Genomic DNA, 18,104 nt, shown 5'->3' on the forward strand with positions numbered 1-18,104 from the left:
AACGAGCACAGGACACCTATACATATTGAGAAAAGGCAATAAATTAAACATACACAGAATATCAAATGGCAGTTTACTGAGTTTTATTGCCACATCACAAAAATGTAAAGATTTAAAATTTTAGAAAGTGGCCACTAAAGATATGTCACCGCACAAAGATTTTTAAATGGATGAATATACAAAATTTCAGGTCCCGAGCTGAATCACCGAAGTCTTGATTTTTTGCCAATATACAAAAAATACATTCATCTTTGAATTCAATGACAAATGTTAAACATGTAAATATGTAAGAAAACTGGAAAAAGTAAATCCAAAAGACATAAATTTTCCTTATATATGTAATGGATGCACATACCTACTTTAATAACCAGTGATCTAGAACACACTAAACCATTAACAATTATTAAGGGGTTTCCATTTCCTTAATTTATTGCAAAGTTATCCAAATCTGCCTCAATGCTAACATATACGGAACTGATGCCAAAATTGTAAACCACTTAATTTTAATTGTTGTTCAAATACAGTTGTCTCCATTTTTCGCAACTACTACCCCCACAGTCCAGCCATCCCCACTTTCCTCCCCTGATCCCACCCCAGCTTGGTTTTGTCCATGTGTCCTTTATAGTTGTTCTGAGTTTTCCCTTGGTTGTTTGTGTGTTTGTCAATTAGATTAAACAAAAGTAATTTATAAAACACAACTGAATAATCTTTAAGAGAAAGCTGTCGTGCATTAAAAATATTGCAGGAATCAAAATCTTCTAATGATAATGGTCAGCATTTATTAGCAACACCTTAAATGATTTAATATTTGTTATAACAGTATGGACCTGGATATATTAATTATCTTCTGCAGTTGTGGAAATGGAAACAGCAAAGTTTCACGGATTTATTAAGGCTTTCACAGCTAAAATGAGGAGTAGATGTAGAATATAAATCATAAATTCTTTGGCTCCAAAGACAGTGCTCCTCATTACTCTGCTGTATTTCTTCTCCTTATAATACATGACATGATTTCTGAAACTATCATCAGTGTGCCGAAACTGAGCCCTGTTTCATAATAAATTCTCTGCTATTGAGTATGCATGGTACTTTATGTGTTATATTTTAAAATATGACATTCATATTTTCTCATTTTCTGGATAAGTTGCCCTTAAAAACAATGGACCGTATTTTTAACACATATTTTATGGCTTATAATTACAATATGAATTTCAAAGGACATAATTTTTGAGGTGTCCAAGATTATATTTGATTAACTAAAGGATGGTTCAACAGAAATACAAACAAATGAAAGGATTTCATTGCTTTTTGGAGAGAACAAAAAAATTCCCCACAGGAAAGAAGATAAAAGTTAACTGTTTAGAAACGATGTTACTTGAATTGCCTGGAGCCCTCTCTCTTCTGCATGAGTCTAATGAGAGCACTTTTCACTTCTTTATTCCTAAGACTGTAAATGAGTGGATTCAGCATGGGAATCACCATAGTATAAAAAACAGAAGCCACTTGATCTTTGCCCAAGGTGTAGGACTTCCGTGGTTTCAAATACGTGAAAATCGTAGTGCCATAAAAGATGGTGACTCCCAGGAGATGGGAGGCACATGTAGAGAAGGCTTTTCTCTTTCCTGAAGTGGAAGCAATTTTCAGTACAGTGGCCAGAATGGACAGGTAGGACACAGATATTGTGATAAGAGATACCACTAGAGCAGAGCCCGCACAAAAGAATATCGTGATTTCCACGTCCCGTGTGTCAGTGCAGGACAGGGCTAGGATTGGGGAAGTGTCACAGAAGAAGTGATGGATTACATTGGAGTCACAGAAATGCAGTGTAGTCATGGAAAGAACATTGATCATAGAGTTTGTGAAGCCAGTGAAATAGACCCCAATTATGAGGCAGCAGCAGAGTCTTTTGGACATAACAACGGGGTAGTGCAGAGGACTGCACTTAGCGACATAGCGGTCATACACCATTGAGGAGAGTAGAAGACATTCGGTGGTACCCAAGAAGACAAAAAAGTACATTTGAGTGAAGGAGCTTATGTATGAAATGTGCTTCGTGGAGGTCAGTAAGTTCTGTAAGGTTTTAGGTGTGATGGCTGTTGAGTAACTGAGGTCAAGAAATGACAGGTGACTGAGAAAGAAATACATGGGGGTGTGAAGCTGGAGATCCAGGTGGATGATCAATATCATCCCTGCATTTCCCAGCACACTGATCAGGTAAATCATGAGAAATACGATAAAGAGGACCAGCTGGATGTCTTCAGATTCTGTCAGCCCCATAAGGATGAAGTCAGACACACGTGTGTTATTGCTTCTGCCCATTCTGTCCACCTGCTCCACACTGTTGAGAAATAAAGGTGATACCTGGCAGGAACGAGTTCATAAATATTCACTGATATATAAGGTTAATATTTCTAAAAATTAATAATAATTAGTGGACTACAGTATATGATGGGTAATTTCATTTGATTGCAAAATACAGAAGTGTGCATACATTGACCTTGGGCATGATATAATAAAAACTAACATTTTTTGTCTTTATAATAAGCCTGACACTGTTGTAAATGTTTTGCTTGTTAACATATTTGCCCCACATGAGAACATTGTACCATAGGTGCTATCATATAGGCTCATTTTTTATAATGAGTTAAAGGGCACAGACAATTTAAGTAACTTATTCAGAGTCAGAGCTATTAAATGGTGGCTCTGTCATTCTACCAAGATAGAGTGACTTCCAAACCAGGCTCATTATACTGTATTTATGTTTATAATTGAAAAAACTTAAGGAAAAAGTACTTGATATATTATATAATAAACAATTATAAAAACAGTTTTAATGTATCAGTTGCTATCCTTTGGCTTTGAAATTTATTTTGTAGTAATTGAATATAATTATCACGTTAGGGAATGAAAATTATAGACCACACATTAGCATCAAATTACAGAAGATATTTTTTCCTAAGTTGAGCAGTCAAAATCGGATTTGTTCCAAAAATTATGTTTCAAAAGCAAGTACATCGCTTGTAGACTATAATTCCATCAACTCCAAAATTCATGTTTCACAAAACTGGGTATTTTTTAGGTAAGATCTCAGTGATATGTTTATGTATATATTTTGTAACATGCCTTGTTTTTATTTCATCTTAACTAAATTCTTAAATTTTCAGAGTAATACTTACCAAGAGCCAAAGTCACTGGAGAAATAAAAAAATCTTCTATCAATATTATCAGGCAAGAAATTTCTCAACCTTTTCTCACAAATAAAACAAGAAAACTATTCAAGTCAATGATTTCTATACTATATTCTTTCCTTTGAGTTAAATTCTGTGTACAGTTTTGAGCATTCATCCTGCTTTATTCTGAGGTAAAAAAGTAAAAACACAACTTAGAATTTTGTTCAGGCACTGGTCAAACGGAAAATCTGTCAGGAAGTTGTGTCTGAAGGGGAATCCAGGCAGCGATTTTGAACACAAGTGGAGCAGACGATGTTTTGTTCATCTTCCAGGGCACCTCATAATATACTGGGGATTGAGGACAAGGCAACATTGCTCCTCCCTGGAGACCAGTTTCCAAGGAAGCCTTTCTGGCATGTTTCCGAAGACAAAGGCTCAGGGACTAAATACAGCTATGTCATGTTTTAAGGAAATAGTTGCCTTTTTCCTTATATGGCACACAAGGAAGAACCTGGTTTCATCCTCTTTTGTGATCCTCTAAGGTTTTACCTGGGTTGGTGGAGTAGCCATTTATAGAGGCATCTGCAATTGCTCAGTAACTGAAACCTCACGATGGAATCATTCACTTTTCACAATGACACATTATTATGCTTACATGTGTGATACTATCCTACTATCTCTGTTCATTACAAAATAATTAGAATGCAACAAAATTCAAAGAACAAAATGAGAACAGGTCTAACATGTGGGAACATTTTGATGAACTCCCCCTATGTTTTTACCTTTATTAATGCAAATGTGTGTATCTACAGTTTTGCATAATTACTATTGCACTGTATGTTTAGCCTCCAGCCCTCATTACATGACCAAGATTCCATGATATGCCATGACCAATGTTACACCAGCCTGTGATAGATCCACAGTGTCTTGTCTGGTGCATGGACTTGTGCCCCATCACTGACTTCCCTCTCAATGGGTCCTCAGCTGACACATGGTTCAGGGTGTCAAAGGAAAATACAGTGTCAGCTCCCCATTTTGTTTTGGCCATCACCCCACTCATCTACACAGCAGTACTTCTGCAATTCGTTTTACTATGTATTGCACTCTGTAAATAATCAAGTGTATTCTAATATATGAACTTAAAAATTAAAATATGGAAAGAAAGCTAAGATATTATATTGAGAATTATTTGTCCAAGATGTAGAAGCAGAGGAATAATTTGAAAAGATATACACTGAGCCCTGGCTGATGTGTCTCAGGGTATTGAGTGACAGCCTGTGAACCAAACAGTCACCAGTTCAATTCCCAAGTGGTTGTATACGAGGCAACCACACACTGGTGTTTCTCTCCTTCTCTTTCTCCTTCCCTTCCCCTTCATTAATAGATAGATAGATAGATAGATAGATAGATAGATAGATGATAAATAGTTACATCGATAGATAGATATACACTAAAAAATTTTAAAGTATTCTTGTGAATATTAGGTCACCTCATCATAGTGAAATCATTCTTCCTGCAGATATAAAAGTGACTCTGACTGCCCTGGAGGAGGGGTCTCAGGTGGTTGGACTGTCATCCCATACAACAAAACGTTTTGTATTCAAATCCCTGTCAGGGTAGAAAAATTGGTTGCATATTTGATCCACAGTCGGGGCACATATAAGAGGCAACCAGTAGATGTTTCTATGTCACATTGATATTCCTCTCTCTTGTTCTGTCGTTCCCTGCCTCTCTTCTAAAATCAATAAACAAACACTTTGGTGAGGATTTTTAAACATCTATTAAAGGGAACTTTTATAGGGAAGTCTGTCAATACTCCAGACATTCAGAAGTTAATTTTTGGTTGGGTAAAGATCCGCTTTTTAAATAGGTCATTATTTATTGTTTTTTTCCATTACCATTTATCTTTCCTACACCCTCTTCCATTCTACCCCCCCCTCCCCAGCACTCACCACACTGTTGTCTTGTCCAAGGGCCCTTTGTCCTTTTGGCTCAATGCCTCCACCCAAAAACCCAAGACAGTGGTCAACTTCTTCACTATCTACGAATCTGTCTCTATTTTGCTTGTTAGTTCAATTAGGTCATTAGATTCCACATGTACGTGAAATCCTATGGGATTTGTTTTTCTCTGACTGGCTTATTTCACTTGCTATAATGTTCTCCAGATCCATCCATGCTGTCCCAAAGGTAAAAATTTCCTTTTTATGGCCAAGTAGTATTCCACAGTGTAAATTACCCTCGATATTTTATCCATTCATCTGCTGATGGACACTCAGCTGATTCTTTTGAATTGGTAAAATATAAAAAATTAAATTTCACTTCTAAAAATAATGATGCACTTTATTGTAATAATTGCTTCTGTACAGCAAAAGAAACCTTCCACAAAATGAAAATGGTACCCATTGTATGGAATAACATATTTACCAATGATACATCTGACAAGAGGTTTAATCTCCATAGAATATCGTGAATTTATACAACTCAACACCAGAAAGTCAAACAATCCAATTAAGAAATAGGCAAAGGGCCCATATGGACACTTTTCCAAACGAAGATATCCAGATGTCCAAAATGCATTTGAAAAAATATTCAATGACACTGATCATCAGAGACATGCAAATTCAAACCACAATGATGAGATGTCACCTCTCACCTGTCAGAACGGTCATCATCAATAAATCAAGAAACAAGAAGTGTTCATGACAATGTGAGGGCAAGAGATCCCTTGTGCACTGTGGGTGGGAGTGCAGACTATGCAGTACTGTGGAAAACAGTATGGGCTTTCCTCAAAAACTTAAAAATGGACTTATCTTTTGCGCCGTGATCCCAGTTTTTGCTCACCAAGTTGCAAAGATAAGGGCCCTATGGTACCCTGCCATAGCCTTTTGGGTAAAAATTTGACGATCTAATATATATTGTTGTATATTTTTGGTAAACCTCAAGTAATTGCATACATCATATATGTACACGTCTTACATGTCAAGTAAACTTCAATACAGTGGTTTTTAAAAAAACACTTAAGTCGAAAGTGAAAATATATGTTTTTATGTAGCTCTTAAATAACAGGTAAAACTAATCCAGATTATGTACAGGAAAATGTTTAAATATAAAGGAAATTTTAGCATTGTACCCGAATAAAGTTTCTAGTTTTCCACAAATTTTATCAATTCTTAGCTTTACAACATCTCTTGTACAATACAAAGCAAAAGAGTTAAGAATTTAGTTTAAGAATTTATTTTTAATGACCACAAGAAGCCTATAGTTGTCAAGAAAGAGGCAATAAATTTTAAACAAACACAGAATATCAAAAGGAAGTTTACTGAGCTTTATTGCCACATCACAGAAATGTAAAGGGTTAAAATTTTTAGAAGGTGGACACTAAACATATATCACTGCATGAAGATTTTTAAATTGATGAATTTACAAAATTTCAGGTCCTGAGCATTGTATCACCAAAATCTTGATTTTTTGCCAATATACAAAAAACACATTCATCTCTGAATTCAATGACAGATATGAAACATGTAAATATGTACAGAAACCTGCAAAAAGTAAATATAAAATGACAGAAATTTTGCTTATCTATGTAATGGATGCACATACCTACTTTCATAACCAGTGATCTAGAAGAAAGAACACATACACAGCTCTTAGCAATTGCTAAGGTGTTTCCATTTCCTTAATTTTTAAAAAATTATCCCAATCTTCTTCAATGTTAACATATACCGATCTGATTCCAAAATGGTTAAATGCTCTTTTTTATTGTTGTTCAAGAACAGTTGTCTCCATTTCCCACCGCCCACACCCACCTAGTCCAGGTTTGTTTGGTCCATGCGTCCTTTTTGGTTGTTCTCAATATTCCATTGGTTGTTTGCGTGTTTGTCCATTAGATTAAACAAAAGTAATTTATAAAACACAACTGAATAATCCTTAAGAGAAAGCCTTTGTGCATTAAAAATATTGCAGGACTAAAATCTTCTAATGACTATGGTCAGCATTTCTTAGTAACGCCTTAAATGATTTAGTATTTGTTGTAACAGTGTGGACCTGGATAAATTAATTATCTTGTGCAGTTGTAGAAATGGAAACAGCAAAGTTTCACGGATTTATTAAGGCTTACACAGCTAAAACGAGGAGTATGTGTAGAATATAAATCATAAAATGTTTGGCTCCACAGACAGTGCTCCTCATTACTCTGCTACATTTCTTCTCCATATAATACATGATGTGATTTCTGAAACTCTTATCAGTGTGCCAAAGCTGAGCCCTGTTTCATAATAAAATTCTCTGCTATTGAGTAGGCATGGTCATTCTGTGTTATATTTTAAAATATGACATTTATATTTTCTTATTTTGTGGATAAGTTGCCCTTAAAAACAATGGACCATGTTTGTAACACATATTTTAAATGGCTTATAAATATGTTTAATTTCAAAGGACATATTTTTGGAGGTGTCCAAGATTGTATTTGATTAAGTACATAATGGTTCAACAGAAATACAAACAAATGAAAGGACTTCATTGCGTTTTACAGAGAACAAGAAAATACCCCACAGGAAAGAAGATAAAAGTTAACTGTTTAGAAACAATGTTACTTTAATTGCCTGGAGTCCTCTCTCTTCTGCATGAGTCTAATGAGAGCACTTTTCACTTCTTTATTCCTAAGACTGTAAATGAGTGGATTCAGCATGGGAATCACAATAGTATAAAAAACAGAAGCCACTTGATCTTTGCCCAAGGTATAGGACTTACGTGATTTCAAATACGTGAAAATCGTAGTGCCATAAAAGATGGTGACTCCCAGGAGATGGGAGGCACATGTAGAGAAGGCTTTTCTCTTTCCTGAAGTGGAAGCAATTTTCAGTACAGTGGCCAGAATGGACAGGTAGGACACAGATATTGTGATAAGAGATACCACTAGAGCAGAGCCCGCACAAAAGAATATCGTGATTTCCACGTCCCGTGTGTCAGTGCAGGACAGGGCTAGGATTGGGGAAGTGTCACAGAAGAAGTGATGGATTACATTGGAGTCACAGAAATGCAGTGTAGTCACGGAAAGAACATTGATCATAGAGTTTGTGAAGCCAGTGAAATAGGACCCAAGGACGAGGGAGCAGCAGAGTCTTTTGGACATAACAACGGGGTAGTGCAGAGGATTGCAGATAGCGACATAGCGGTCATAGGCCATTGAGGAGAGAAGAAAACATTCAGTGACACCCAAGAAGACAAAAAAGTACATTTGGGTGAAGCAGCTTATGTATGAAATGTGCTTCGTGGAGGTCAGTAAGTTCTGTAAGGTTTTCGGTGTGATGGCTGTTGAGTAACTGAGGTCAAGAAATGACAGGTGACTGAGGAAGAAATACATGGGGGTGTGAAGCTGGAGATTCAGGTGGATGATCAATATCATCCCTGTATTTCCTAGCACACTCATCAGGTAAATCATGAGAAATACGATAAAGAGGATCAGCTGGATGTCTTCAGATTCTGTCAGCCCCATAAGGATGAAGTCAGACACACGTGTGTTATTGCTTCTGCCCATTCTGTCCACCTGCTCCACACTGTTGAGAAATAAAGGTGATACCTGGCAGGAATGAGTTCATAAATGTTGACTTATATATTAGGTTATTATTTCTATAAATTTATAATAATAAGTGGTTTCAGAATGTGATGGGGAAATTAAAGTGGATTGGAAAATACAGAAGTGGGCATACATTGACCCTTGGGCATGATATAATAATAAAAGCTATCACTTGTTTAATTAGAATGAGCCTGACACTCCTCTAAATACTTTTCCTTATTAGTACATTTACTTCTCATGAGAATACCCTACCATGGGTGCTATACTTAGAGCCTCATTTTTAGAAACGAGATAAAGAGCACAATTTATGTAACTTATTGAGAGTCACAACCATGAAATTTTGTCTCTGTCATTCTGCCCAGATAGAGTGACTTCAGAGAACATGGTCTTTGTACTATATTTTGATTTGTAACTCAAAATATCCTATGGCAAAAAATACTTGATATATTGTGTAATAAATAATTTAAAAACAGTTTTAATATATCATTTACTGACCTCTTTTTGGAAAATTATTTAATAGTAATTGGAAATAAATTTCATGCTTGGGGATCAAAATTACAGACCATGCATTAGTATTAATTTTCAGAACATATATTTTCCTAAGTTGGGCAGTCAAAATGTGATTTGTTCCAAAAATCACGTTTATAAAACATGTACAGTGCTTGTACACCATAATTCCAAAAAACTGTTTATTTCTCATTTCATAAAACAGGGCATGTATAGGGTAAGGTCTAAGTGATATGTTTAGGCATATATTTTATACAATGCCTTCCTTTTATTTCATCCTAACTCAAACTCTTACATTTTCAGGGTTATACTTACCAAGAGCCAAAGTCAGTGGAGAAAGAAAAAAACCATCTTCCAATATTATCAGGCAAGAAATTTCTCAACCTTTTCTCACAAATAAAACAAGAAAACTGTTTATGGCAACAATTTCTATACTATATTCTTTCCTTTGAGTTAAATTCTGTGCACAGTTTTGTGCATTCATCTTGCATTATTCTGAGGTAAAAAAAAAATGTCAACTTAGAATTTTGTTCAGGCCCTGGTCAAACAGAAAATCTGCCAGCAAGTTGTGTCTGAAGGGGAATCCAGGCAGCCATTGCGAACACAAGTGGAGCAGAGTATGTCTTGTCCATCTTCCAGGGCACCTCATAATATACTGAGGATTGAGGACAAGGCAACATTGCTCCTCCCTGGAGACCAGTTTCCATGGAAGCTTTTCTGGCACGTTTCCAAGGAGAAAGGCTCAGGGACTAAATGCAGCTGTGTCATCATTTAAGGAAATAGTTGCCTTTTTCCTTATATGGCACACAAGGAAGAACCTGGTTTCATCCTCTTTCGTGATAATTTAAGGTTTTACCTGGGTTGGTGGAGGAGCCATTTATAGAGACATCTGCAATTGCTCAGTAACTGAAACCTCAGGATGGAATAATTCACTTTTCACAATGAAACATTTTTATGTTTACATGTGTGATACTATCATGTTTCATTAGCAAATAATTAGAATGCTACAAAATTCAAAGAACAAAATGAGAACAGGTCTAACATGTGGGAACATTTATATGAATTCCCCCCCCATTTTGTGTACCTTTATTAATGCATATGTATCTACAGTTTTGCATAATAACTGTTACACTGTATATTTAGACTCCAGCCCTCATTTTGGAACAAGATTCCATGATACTCCATGACCAATGTTACATCAAACCCACAAAGTCTAGTCTTGTGCATGGACTGTGCCCCATGACTAAATTCCCTCTAAATGGGTCCTCAGCTGACACATGTTTCAGGACGTCACAAGAAAAATATGGTGTCAGCTCCCCATTCTTTGTTGGCAATCACCCCCTCATCCACACAGCAGTACTTCTACAATTTGTTTTGCTATTTATTGAACTTTGTATATAATCAATGTGTTCTTATTTTTTCAAACTGTACCCAGCTTTATTAAAGATACTTTTCATAAACAATCATAGTATTTCTGGCAGGAAATGGGCAGATAATTGTTAACTGTATACAAGAACTTTCATTCTCCCTTCTTCAATGGACTACCAAAATCAGAAAGCCATTATAAAACCCAGTGGAGTCTTCATCTGCTGCTCTGAACAAGGAGAGTTTAGAGTGAGGGTCGACAATTCACATTAGGCATGTTGTTTAACAGCTTTTCACCTGCCAACCGTGACTTTCAGGAAATTAAATGAAAGTGGCAGAATTATCAGTCTTTAGGTCCACAATCTAAAAATGGCGCTTCTGCTCTTTTGAGGAATGCCATCTCCATGGTGACTCTGGAAAGTCGAGATTGTTCAACATAGTGGTAACTAATTGTTGGGGCGTCAGGTTCCAGCATGTCTCTGGGCTTTAGGGAGTCAAGTGTATGCTTACAGTGGAGAGGGAGAAAAGGACATAAGAATGATTTTACAAAAAAAAAAAAAGAACGATTTTTACTTTGCACACACCAAAAGGAGCCTGTGCCAAGGTGGCTAATGTGTGTCAACATCAAGGGATCCCTCCTCCCAGGAACCAAGAGGAGGTCTCTCAAATCCAGAAGGGAAAGGTGTTTTTTCCCCGTGTCAGTCCAGCTTTGCAAACATTCTATTAATAATATATGTCCTTCCCCCAGAAACAACAATGACATGCTGTGTGTGCTAACTACATAGCTTAAAGAAAAATGAAAGAAAATACTGTATTTTCATAAAACTAGGTAAAAAATAGTATTTCAAACTGTACAATCACCAGAAATACACAGTTATCAAAGATGAACACACTTCACTTGGCATTTCCACCACCTTCGGCCTTCTGTGCCTGGTATGTTCTGGCAACTCCATGTTCTGCAGGGTTATTCCCATCCTTGCCAGAATCAGCTTTCCCCTTTTTCCCTTTGGGTACCTTCTCTCCCTTCTTTGCAGGGGCCTTTTTAGGCTTGGGCTCTGGCTTTGGAGGAGCAGGTTTAGCCAATAACCTGGCGGATCTTCTCTGTGGTTAATCCTTCACATTGGCCTTATCTTCTGTATAACGCCCCTCAGCCTTTCTCTTGGGCATGATGGCGATGGCTGTGGGACGTTCAGGCTGCACATGGGGATGCAGCAGTGGGTGGGCTTCGGTGGGGCCAGGGGCTGTTCTCGCTTCATGTTCACACTGCTAGGGCTCTGGGGGTTGGAGGAGCTATAAAGTTTTTATATATAATCAAGTGTTGTCTTATATATGAATTAAAAAATAAAATATGGAAAGAAAGCTAAAACATTATGCTGGGAATTATTTGTCCAAGATGTAGAAGAAAAGGAATGATTTGAAAAGACATACATGAGCCCCGGCTGGTGTGGCTCAGGGGATTGAGTGCTGGCCTGCGAACCAAAGAGTCACTGATTTATTTCCCAGTCTAGGGCACAGGAGTTGCAGGCCAGGTTCCCTGCTGGGAGTGTGCAAGAGGCAATCACACATTGATGTTTCTCTCCTTTTCTTTCTCCCTCCCTTGCCCTCTAGAGATGGACAGACAGACAGACAGATAGATATTTACATAGATATATCAGACAGTGAAAGTAAGTTTAAAATATTCTTGTGAAATGGGGTCACTTCATGGTAGTGAAATCATTCTTCTTGCAGATATAAAAGTGACTCTGACTGCCCTGGAGGAGGGGTCTCAGTTGGTTGGCCTGTCATCCCATACAACAAAATGTTTTGGGTTCAAATCCCTGTCAGGGCAGAAACACTGGTTGCATATTTGATCCCCAGTCAGGGCACATATAAGAGGCAACCAATTGATGATTCTTTATCACATTGATGTTTCTCTCTTCCCCTTCTTCTCTTTCTAAAATCAATAAACATATACTTTGGTGAGGATTTTTAAAACATCTATGAAAAGGAACTTTTATTGGAAAGCCTGCAGAACTTCTCAAGATGACTTCTGGTGTGGAAAAAGATCTTCATTTTATTGTTGTTATTATTATTATTATTATTATTATTATTATTATTATTCCACAGGGTCAATCAGGGTCAATTACCCCAGTTATTTTATCCATTCATCTACTGATGGACACTTAGCTGACTCTTTGGAATTAGTAAAATAAAAAAAAAATTAAGTTTCACTTCTAAAAATAATGATGCACTTTATTGTAATAATTGCTTCTGTGCAGCAAGAGAAACCTTCCACAAAGTGAAAAGGGTACCAACTGTATAAAATAACATGTTTACCAATAATACATGTTATTATTCCCATAAACCCCTAATAAGGGGTTTAATCTCCAAGGAATATGGAGAAATTGTCCAATTCAACACCAGAAAGTCAAACAACCCAAGTAATAAATAGCCAAAGGGCCTGAATGGACACTTCTCCAAAAGAGGACATCCAGATGCCCAAAATGCATTTGAAAAAATATTCAATGACACTGATCATCAGAGACATGCAAATTCAAACCACAATGATGAGATGTCACCTCACACCTGTCAGAACAGTCATCATCAATAAATCAACAACAAGAAGTGTTGGTGACAATGTGAGGGCAAGAGATCCCTTGTGCACTGTGGGTGGGAATGCAGACTATGCAGTACTGTGGAAAACAGTATGGGGTTTCCTCAAAAACTTAAAAATGGACTTATCTTTTGACCCGTGATCCCAGTTTTTGCTCACCAAGATGCAAAGATAAGGGCCCTGTGGTACCCTGCCATAGCCTTTTGGGTAAAAATTTGACGATCTAATATATATTGTTGTATATTTTTGGTAAACCTCAAGTAATTGCATACATCAACTGTGTACACATTTTACATGTCAAGTAAACTTCAATACAGTGGTTTTTAAAAAAACACTTAAGTCGAAAGTGAAAATATATGTTTTTATGTAGCTCTTAAATAACAGGTAAAACTAATCCAGATTATGTACAGGAAAATGTTTAAATATAAAGGAAATTTTAGCATTGTACCCGAATAAAGTTTCTAGTTTTCCACAAATTTTATCAATTCTTAGCTTTACAACATCTCTTGTACAATACAAAGCAAAAGAGTTAAGAATTTAGTTTAAGAATTTATTTTTAATGACCACAAGAAGCCTATAGTTGTCAAGAAAGAGGCAATAAATTTTAAACAAACACAGAATATCAAAAGGAAGTTTACTGAGCTTTATTGCCACATCACAGAAATGTAAAGGGTTAAAATTTTTAGAAGGTGGACACTAAACATATATCACTGCATGAAGATTTTTAAATTGATGAATTTACAAAATTTCAGGTCCTGAGCATTGTATCACCAAAATCTTGATTTTTTGCCAATATACAAAAAACACATTCATCTCTGAATTCAATGACAGATATGAAACATGTAAATATGTACAGAAACCTGCAAAAAGTAAATATAAAATGACAGAAATTTTGCTTATGTATGTAATGGATGCACATACCTACTTTCATAACCAGTGATCTAGAAGAAAGAACACATACAGGACTGTTAACAATAGCTAAGGTGTTTCCATTTCCTTAATTTTTTCAAAATTATTCAAAATGTCCTCAATGTTAACATATACCGATCTGATTCCAAAATGGTAAATGCTTTTTTTTATTGTTGTTCAAGTACAGTTGTCTCCATTTCCCAACCCCCATTCCACCCAGTCCAATTTGGTTTGGTCCATGCGTCCTTTATAGTTGTTCTCAGTTTCCTCTTAGTTGTGTGTGTGTTTCTCAATTAGATTAACCAGAAGTAATTTATAAAACACAAGTGAATAATCTTTAAGAGAAAGCCGTGTGCATTGAAAATATTGCAGGACTAAAATCTTGTAATGACGATGGTCAGCATTTATTAATAACGCCTTAAATGATTTAATATTTGTTATAACAGTGTGGACCTGGATATATTAATTATCATGTGCAGTTGTGGAAATGGAAATGTCAAAGTTTTACTGATTTATTAAGGCTTTCACAGCTAAAACGAGGAGTAGGTGTAGAATATATATCATAAAATGTTTGTCTCCACAGACAGCGCTCCTCATTACTCTGCTACATTTCTTCTCCATATAATACATGACGTGATTTCTGAAACTATCATCAGTGTGCCAAAGCTGAGCCCTGTTTCATAATAAATTCTCTGCCATTGGAGTATGCATGGTACTTTCTGTGCTATATTTTAAAATATGACATCCATATTTTCTCATTTTGTGGATAAGTTGCCCTTAAAAACAATGGACCATGTTTGTAACACATATTTTAAATGGCTTATAAATATAAGTTTAATTTAAAAGGACATATCTTTGGAGGTGTCAGATTGTATTTGATTAAGTACATAATGGTTCAACAGAAATACAAACAAATGAAAGGACTTCATTGCGTTTTACAGAGAACAAGAAAATACCCCACAGGAAAGAAGATAAAAGTTAACTGTTTAGAAACAATGTTACTTGAATTTCCTGGAGTCCTCTCTCTTCTGTATGAGTCTAATGAGAGCACTTTTCACTTCTTTATTCCTAAGACTGTAAATGAGTGGATTCAGCATGGGAATCACCATAGTATAAAAAACAGAAGCCACTTGATCTTTGCCCAAGATATAGGAATTACGTGGTTTTAAATACGTAAAAATCATCGTGCCATAAAAGATGGTGACTCCCAGGAGATGGGAGGCACATGTAGAGAAGGCTTTTCTCTTTCCTGAAGTGGAAGTAATTTTCAGTACAGTGGCCAGAATGGACAGGTAGGACACAGATATTGTTGTAAGAGATACCACTAGAGCAGAGCCACCAAAAATGAATATCATGATTTCCACATCCAGTGTATCAGTGCAGGACAGGGCTAGGATTGGGGAAGTGTCACAGAAGAAGTGATGGATTACATTGGAGTCACAGAAATGCAGTCTGCTCATGCAAAGAACATTGATCATAGAGTTTGTAAAGCCAATGCAATAGGACCCAAGGACGAGGGAGCAGCAGAGTCTCTTGGACATAACAACGGGGTAGTACAGAGGACTGCAGATAGCGACATAGCGGTCATAGGCCATTGAGGAGAGAAGAAAACATTCAGTGACACCCAAGAAGACAAAAAAGTACATTTGGGTGAAGCAGCTTATGTATGAAATGTGCTTTGTGGCGGTCAGTAAGTTCTGTAAGGTTTTAGGTGTGATGGCTGTTGAGTAACTGAGGTCAAGAAGTGACAGGTGACTGAGAAAGAAATACATGGGGGTGTGAAGCTGGAGATCCAGGTGGATGGTCAATATCATCCCTGCATTTCCCAGCACACTCATCAGGTAAATCATGAGAAATATGATAAAGAGGATCAGCTGGATGTCTTCAGATTCTGTCAGCCCCATAAGGATGAAGTCAGACACACGTGTGTTATTGCTTCTGCCCATTCTGTCCACCTGCTCCACACTGCTGAGAAATAAAGGTGATACCTGGCAGAAATGAATTCATAAATGTTGACTTACATATTAGGTTAATATTTCTAAAAGTTAATAATAATTAGTGGACTACAGAATATGATGGGAGATTACATTGCATTGCAAAATACAGAAGTGTGTAAACATTGACCGTTGGGCATGATATACTAAAAACTAACATTTGTGTAGTTAGAGTAGCCTGATACTCTCCTAAATGCTTTTCCTTATTATTACATTTACTTCTCATGAGAATACCCTACCATGGGTGCTATACTTATAGTCTCATTTTTAGAAAAGACATAAAGAGCACTATTTATGTAACTTATTGAAAGTCACAAGCACGAAATTTTGGCTCTGTCATTCTGCCCAGATAGAGTGACTTCAAAGAACATGGTCTTTGTACTATATTTTGATTTGTAACTCAAAATATCCTATGGCAAAAAATACTTGATATATTGTGTAATAAATAATATAAAACAGTTTTAATATATCATTTACTGACCTCTTTTTGGAAAATTATTTAATAGTAATTGGAAATAAATTTCATGCTTGGGGATCAAAATTACAGACCATGCATTAGTATTAATTTGCAGAACATATATTTTCCTAAGTTGCGCAGTCAAAATGTAATTTGTTCCAAAAATCATGTTTTAAAAACATGTACATTGATGGTAGACCATAATTCCAACAACTGCATACTTCTCATTTCATAAAACAGGGCATTTCTTAGGGTAAGGTCTAAGTGATATGTTTAGGCATATATTTTATACAATCCTTCCTTTTATTTCATCTTAACTAAACTCTGAAATTTTCAGGGCAATACTTACCAAGAGCCAAAATCACTGGAGAAAGAAAAAAACCATTTTCCAATATTATAAGGCAAGAAATTTCTCAACCTTTTCTCACAAATAAAACAAGAAAACTGTTCGAGGCAACAATTTCTATACTTCACAGAATTTGAGTTAAATTCTGTGCACAGTTTCGTGCATTCATCATGCTTTACTCTGAGGTAAAAAAAAGAAAAAATGTCAACTTAGAATTTTGTTCAGGCCCTGGTCAAACGCAAAATGTGCCAGGCAGTTGTGTCTGAAATCCAGGCAGCAATTGCAAACACAAGTGGAGCAGAGTATGTCTTGTCCTTACTCCTAGGCACCTCATAATATACTGATGATTGAGAATAAGGCCACATTGCTCCTCCCTGGAGACCAGTTTCCAAGGAAGCTTTTCTGGCATGTTTCCAAGGACAAAGGCTCAGGGACTAAATGCAGCTATGTCATCATTTAAGGAAATAGTTGCCTTTTTCCTTAGATGGCACACAACGAACAACCTGGTTTCATCCTCTTTTGTGATCCTCTAAGTTTTTACCAGGGTGGTGGAGGAGCCATTTATAGAGACATCTGCAATTGCTCTGTTACTGAAACCTCAGGATGGAATAATTCATTTTTCACAATGACACATTTTTATGTTTATATGTGTGATACTATCATACTATCACTCTTCATTACAAAATAATTAGAATGCAACAAAATTCAAAGAACAAAATGAAAACAAGCTTAACATGTTGGAACGTTTTGATGAACTCTCCCCCCCCCCCGATTTTGTTTAACTTTATTAATGCATATGTATTTACAGTTTTGCATAATAACTGTTACACTATATATTTAGCCTCCAGACCTCATTTTGGACCGAGATTCCATGATACTCCATGACCAATGTTACATCAAACCCACAATGTCTTGTCTGCTGTATCGACTTGTGCCCCATGACTAACTTCCCTCTAAATGGGTCCTCAGCTGACACATGTTTCAGGGCGTCACAAGGAAAATACGGTGTCAGCTCCCGATTTAGCTTTGGCAATGACCCCACTCATCCACACAGCAGTACTTCTACAATTCGTTTGGCTATTTATTGCACTCTGCATATAATCAATGTGTTCTTATTTTTTCATGCTGTACCCAGCAATGTTAAAGATACTTTTCAAAAACAATCATCATATTTGAGGCAGCACA

General features: G+C 36.5%; 4 protein-coding genes and 1 pseudogene across 6 annotated transcripts in view; all 5 read right to left on the minus strand.

Annotated features, from left to right (window-relative positions):
• Positions 1–18,104, minus strand: part of LOC112319923 (olfactory receptor 8H1) — a 96,988-nt gene that overhangs the window by 4,898 nt on the left and 73,986 nt on the right. The window lies entirely within an intron of this gene.
• On the minus strand, positions 621–3,405 carry LOC128780941 (olfactory receptor 8H1-like). Of its 2 annotated transcripts, none has more exons than XM_053924665.1 (2): positions 3,177–3,405; positions 621–2,338 (listed from the first exon to the last, which is right to left on the minus strand). In XM_053924665.1, the coding sequence occupies exon 2, from the start codon at positions 2,317–2,319 to the stop codon at positions 1,372–1,374; it is 948 nt and encodes a 315-aa protein (XP_053780640.1). In that variant the 5' UTR covers positions 2,320–2,338; positions 3,177–3,405; the 3' UTR covers positions 621–1,371. The 2 variants fall into 2 exon arrangements, with proteins under 2 accessions (XP_053780640.1, XP_053780639.1); XM_053924664.1 differs by having other exon boundaries at positions 621–2,361.
• On the minus strand, positions 6,920–9,797 carry LOC128779156 (olfactory receptor 8H1). 2 transcript variants are annotated; one of them, XM_053924669.2, is made up of 2 exons: positions 9,571–9,797; positions 6,920–8,728 (listed from the first exon to the last, which is right to left on the minus strand). In XM_053924669.2, the coding sequence occupies exon 2, from the start codon at positions 8,707–8,709 to the stop codon at positions 7,762–7,764; it is 948 nt and encodes a 315-aa protein (XP_053780644.1). In that variant the 5' UTR covers positions 8,710–8,728; positions 9,571–9,797; the 3' UTR covers positions 6,920–7,761. The 2 variants fall into 2 exon arrangements, with proteins under 2 accessions (XP_053780644.1, XP_053780643.1); XM_053924668.2 differs by having other exon boundaries at positions 6,920–8,751.
• LOC128780947 (non-histone chromosomal protein HMG-17 pseudogene) lies at positions 11,515–11,787 on the minus strand (annotated as a pseudogene).
• Positions 13,268–17,113, minus strand: LOC128780943 (olfactory receptor 8H1-like). The gene is made up of 2 exons (XM_053924670.1): positions 16,923–17,113; positions 13,268–16,110 (listed from the first exon to the last, which is right to left on the minus strand). Exon 2 carries the CDS (start codon positions 16,066–16,068, stop codon positions 15,121–15,123), a length of 948 nt encoding a protein of 315 aa, XP_053780645.1. The 5' UTR covers positions 16,069–16,110; positions 16,923–17,113; the 3' UTR covers positions 13,268–15,120.

The sequence above is a fragment of the Desmodus rotundus genome, chromosome 5 (assembly GCF_022682495.2).
Source record: "Desmodus rotundus isolate HL8 chromosome 5, HLdesRot8A.1, whole genome shotgun sequence".
NCBI classification, from domain to species: Eukaryota; Metazoa; Chordata; class Mammalia; order Chiroptera; family Phyllostomidae; genus Desmodus; species Desmodus rotundus.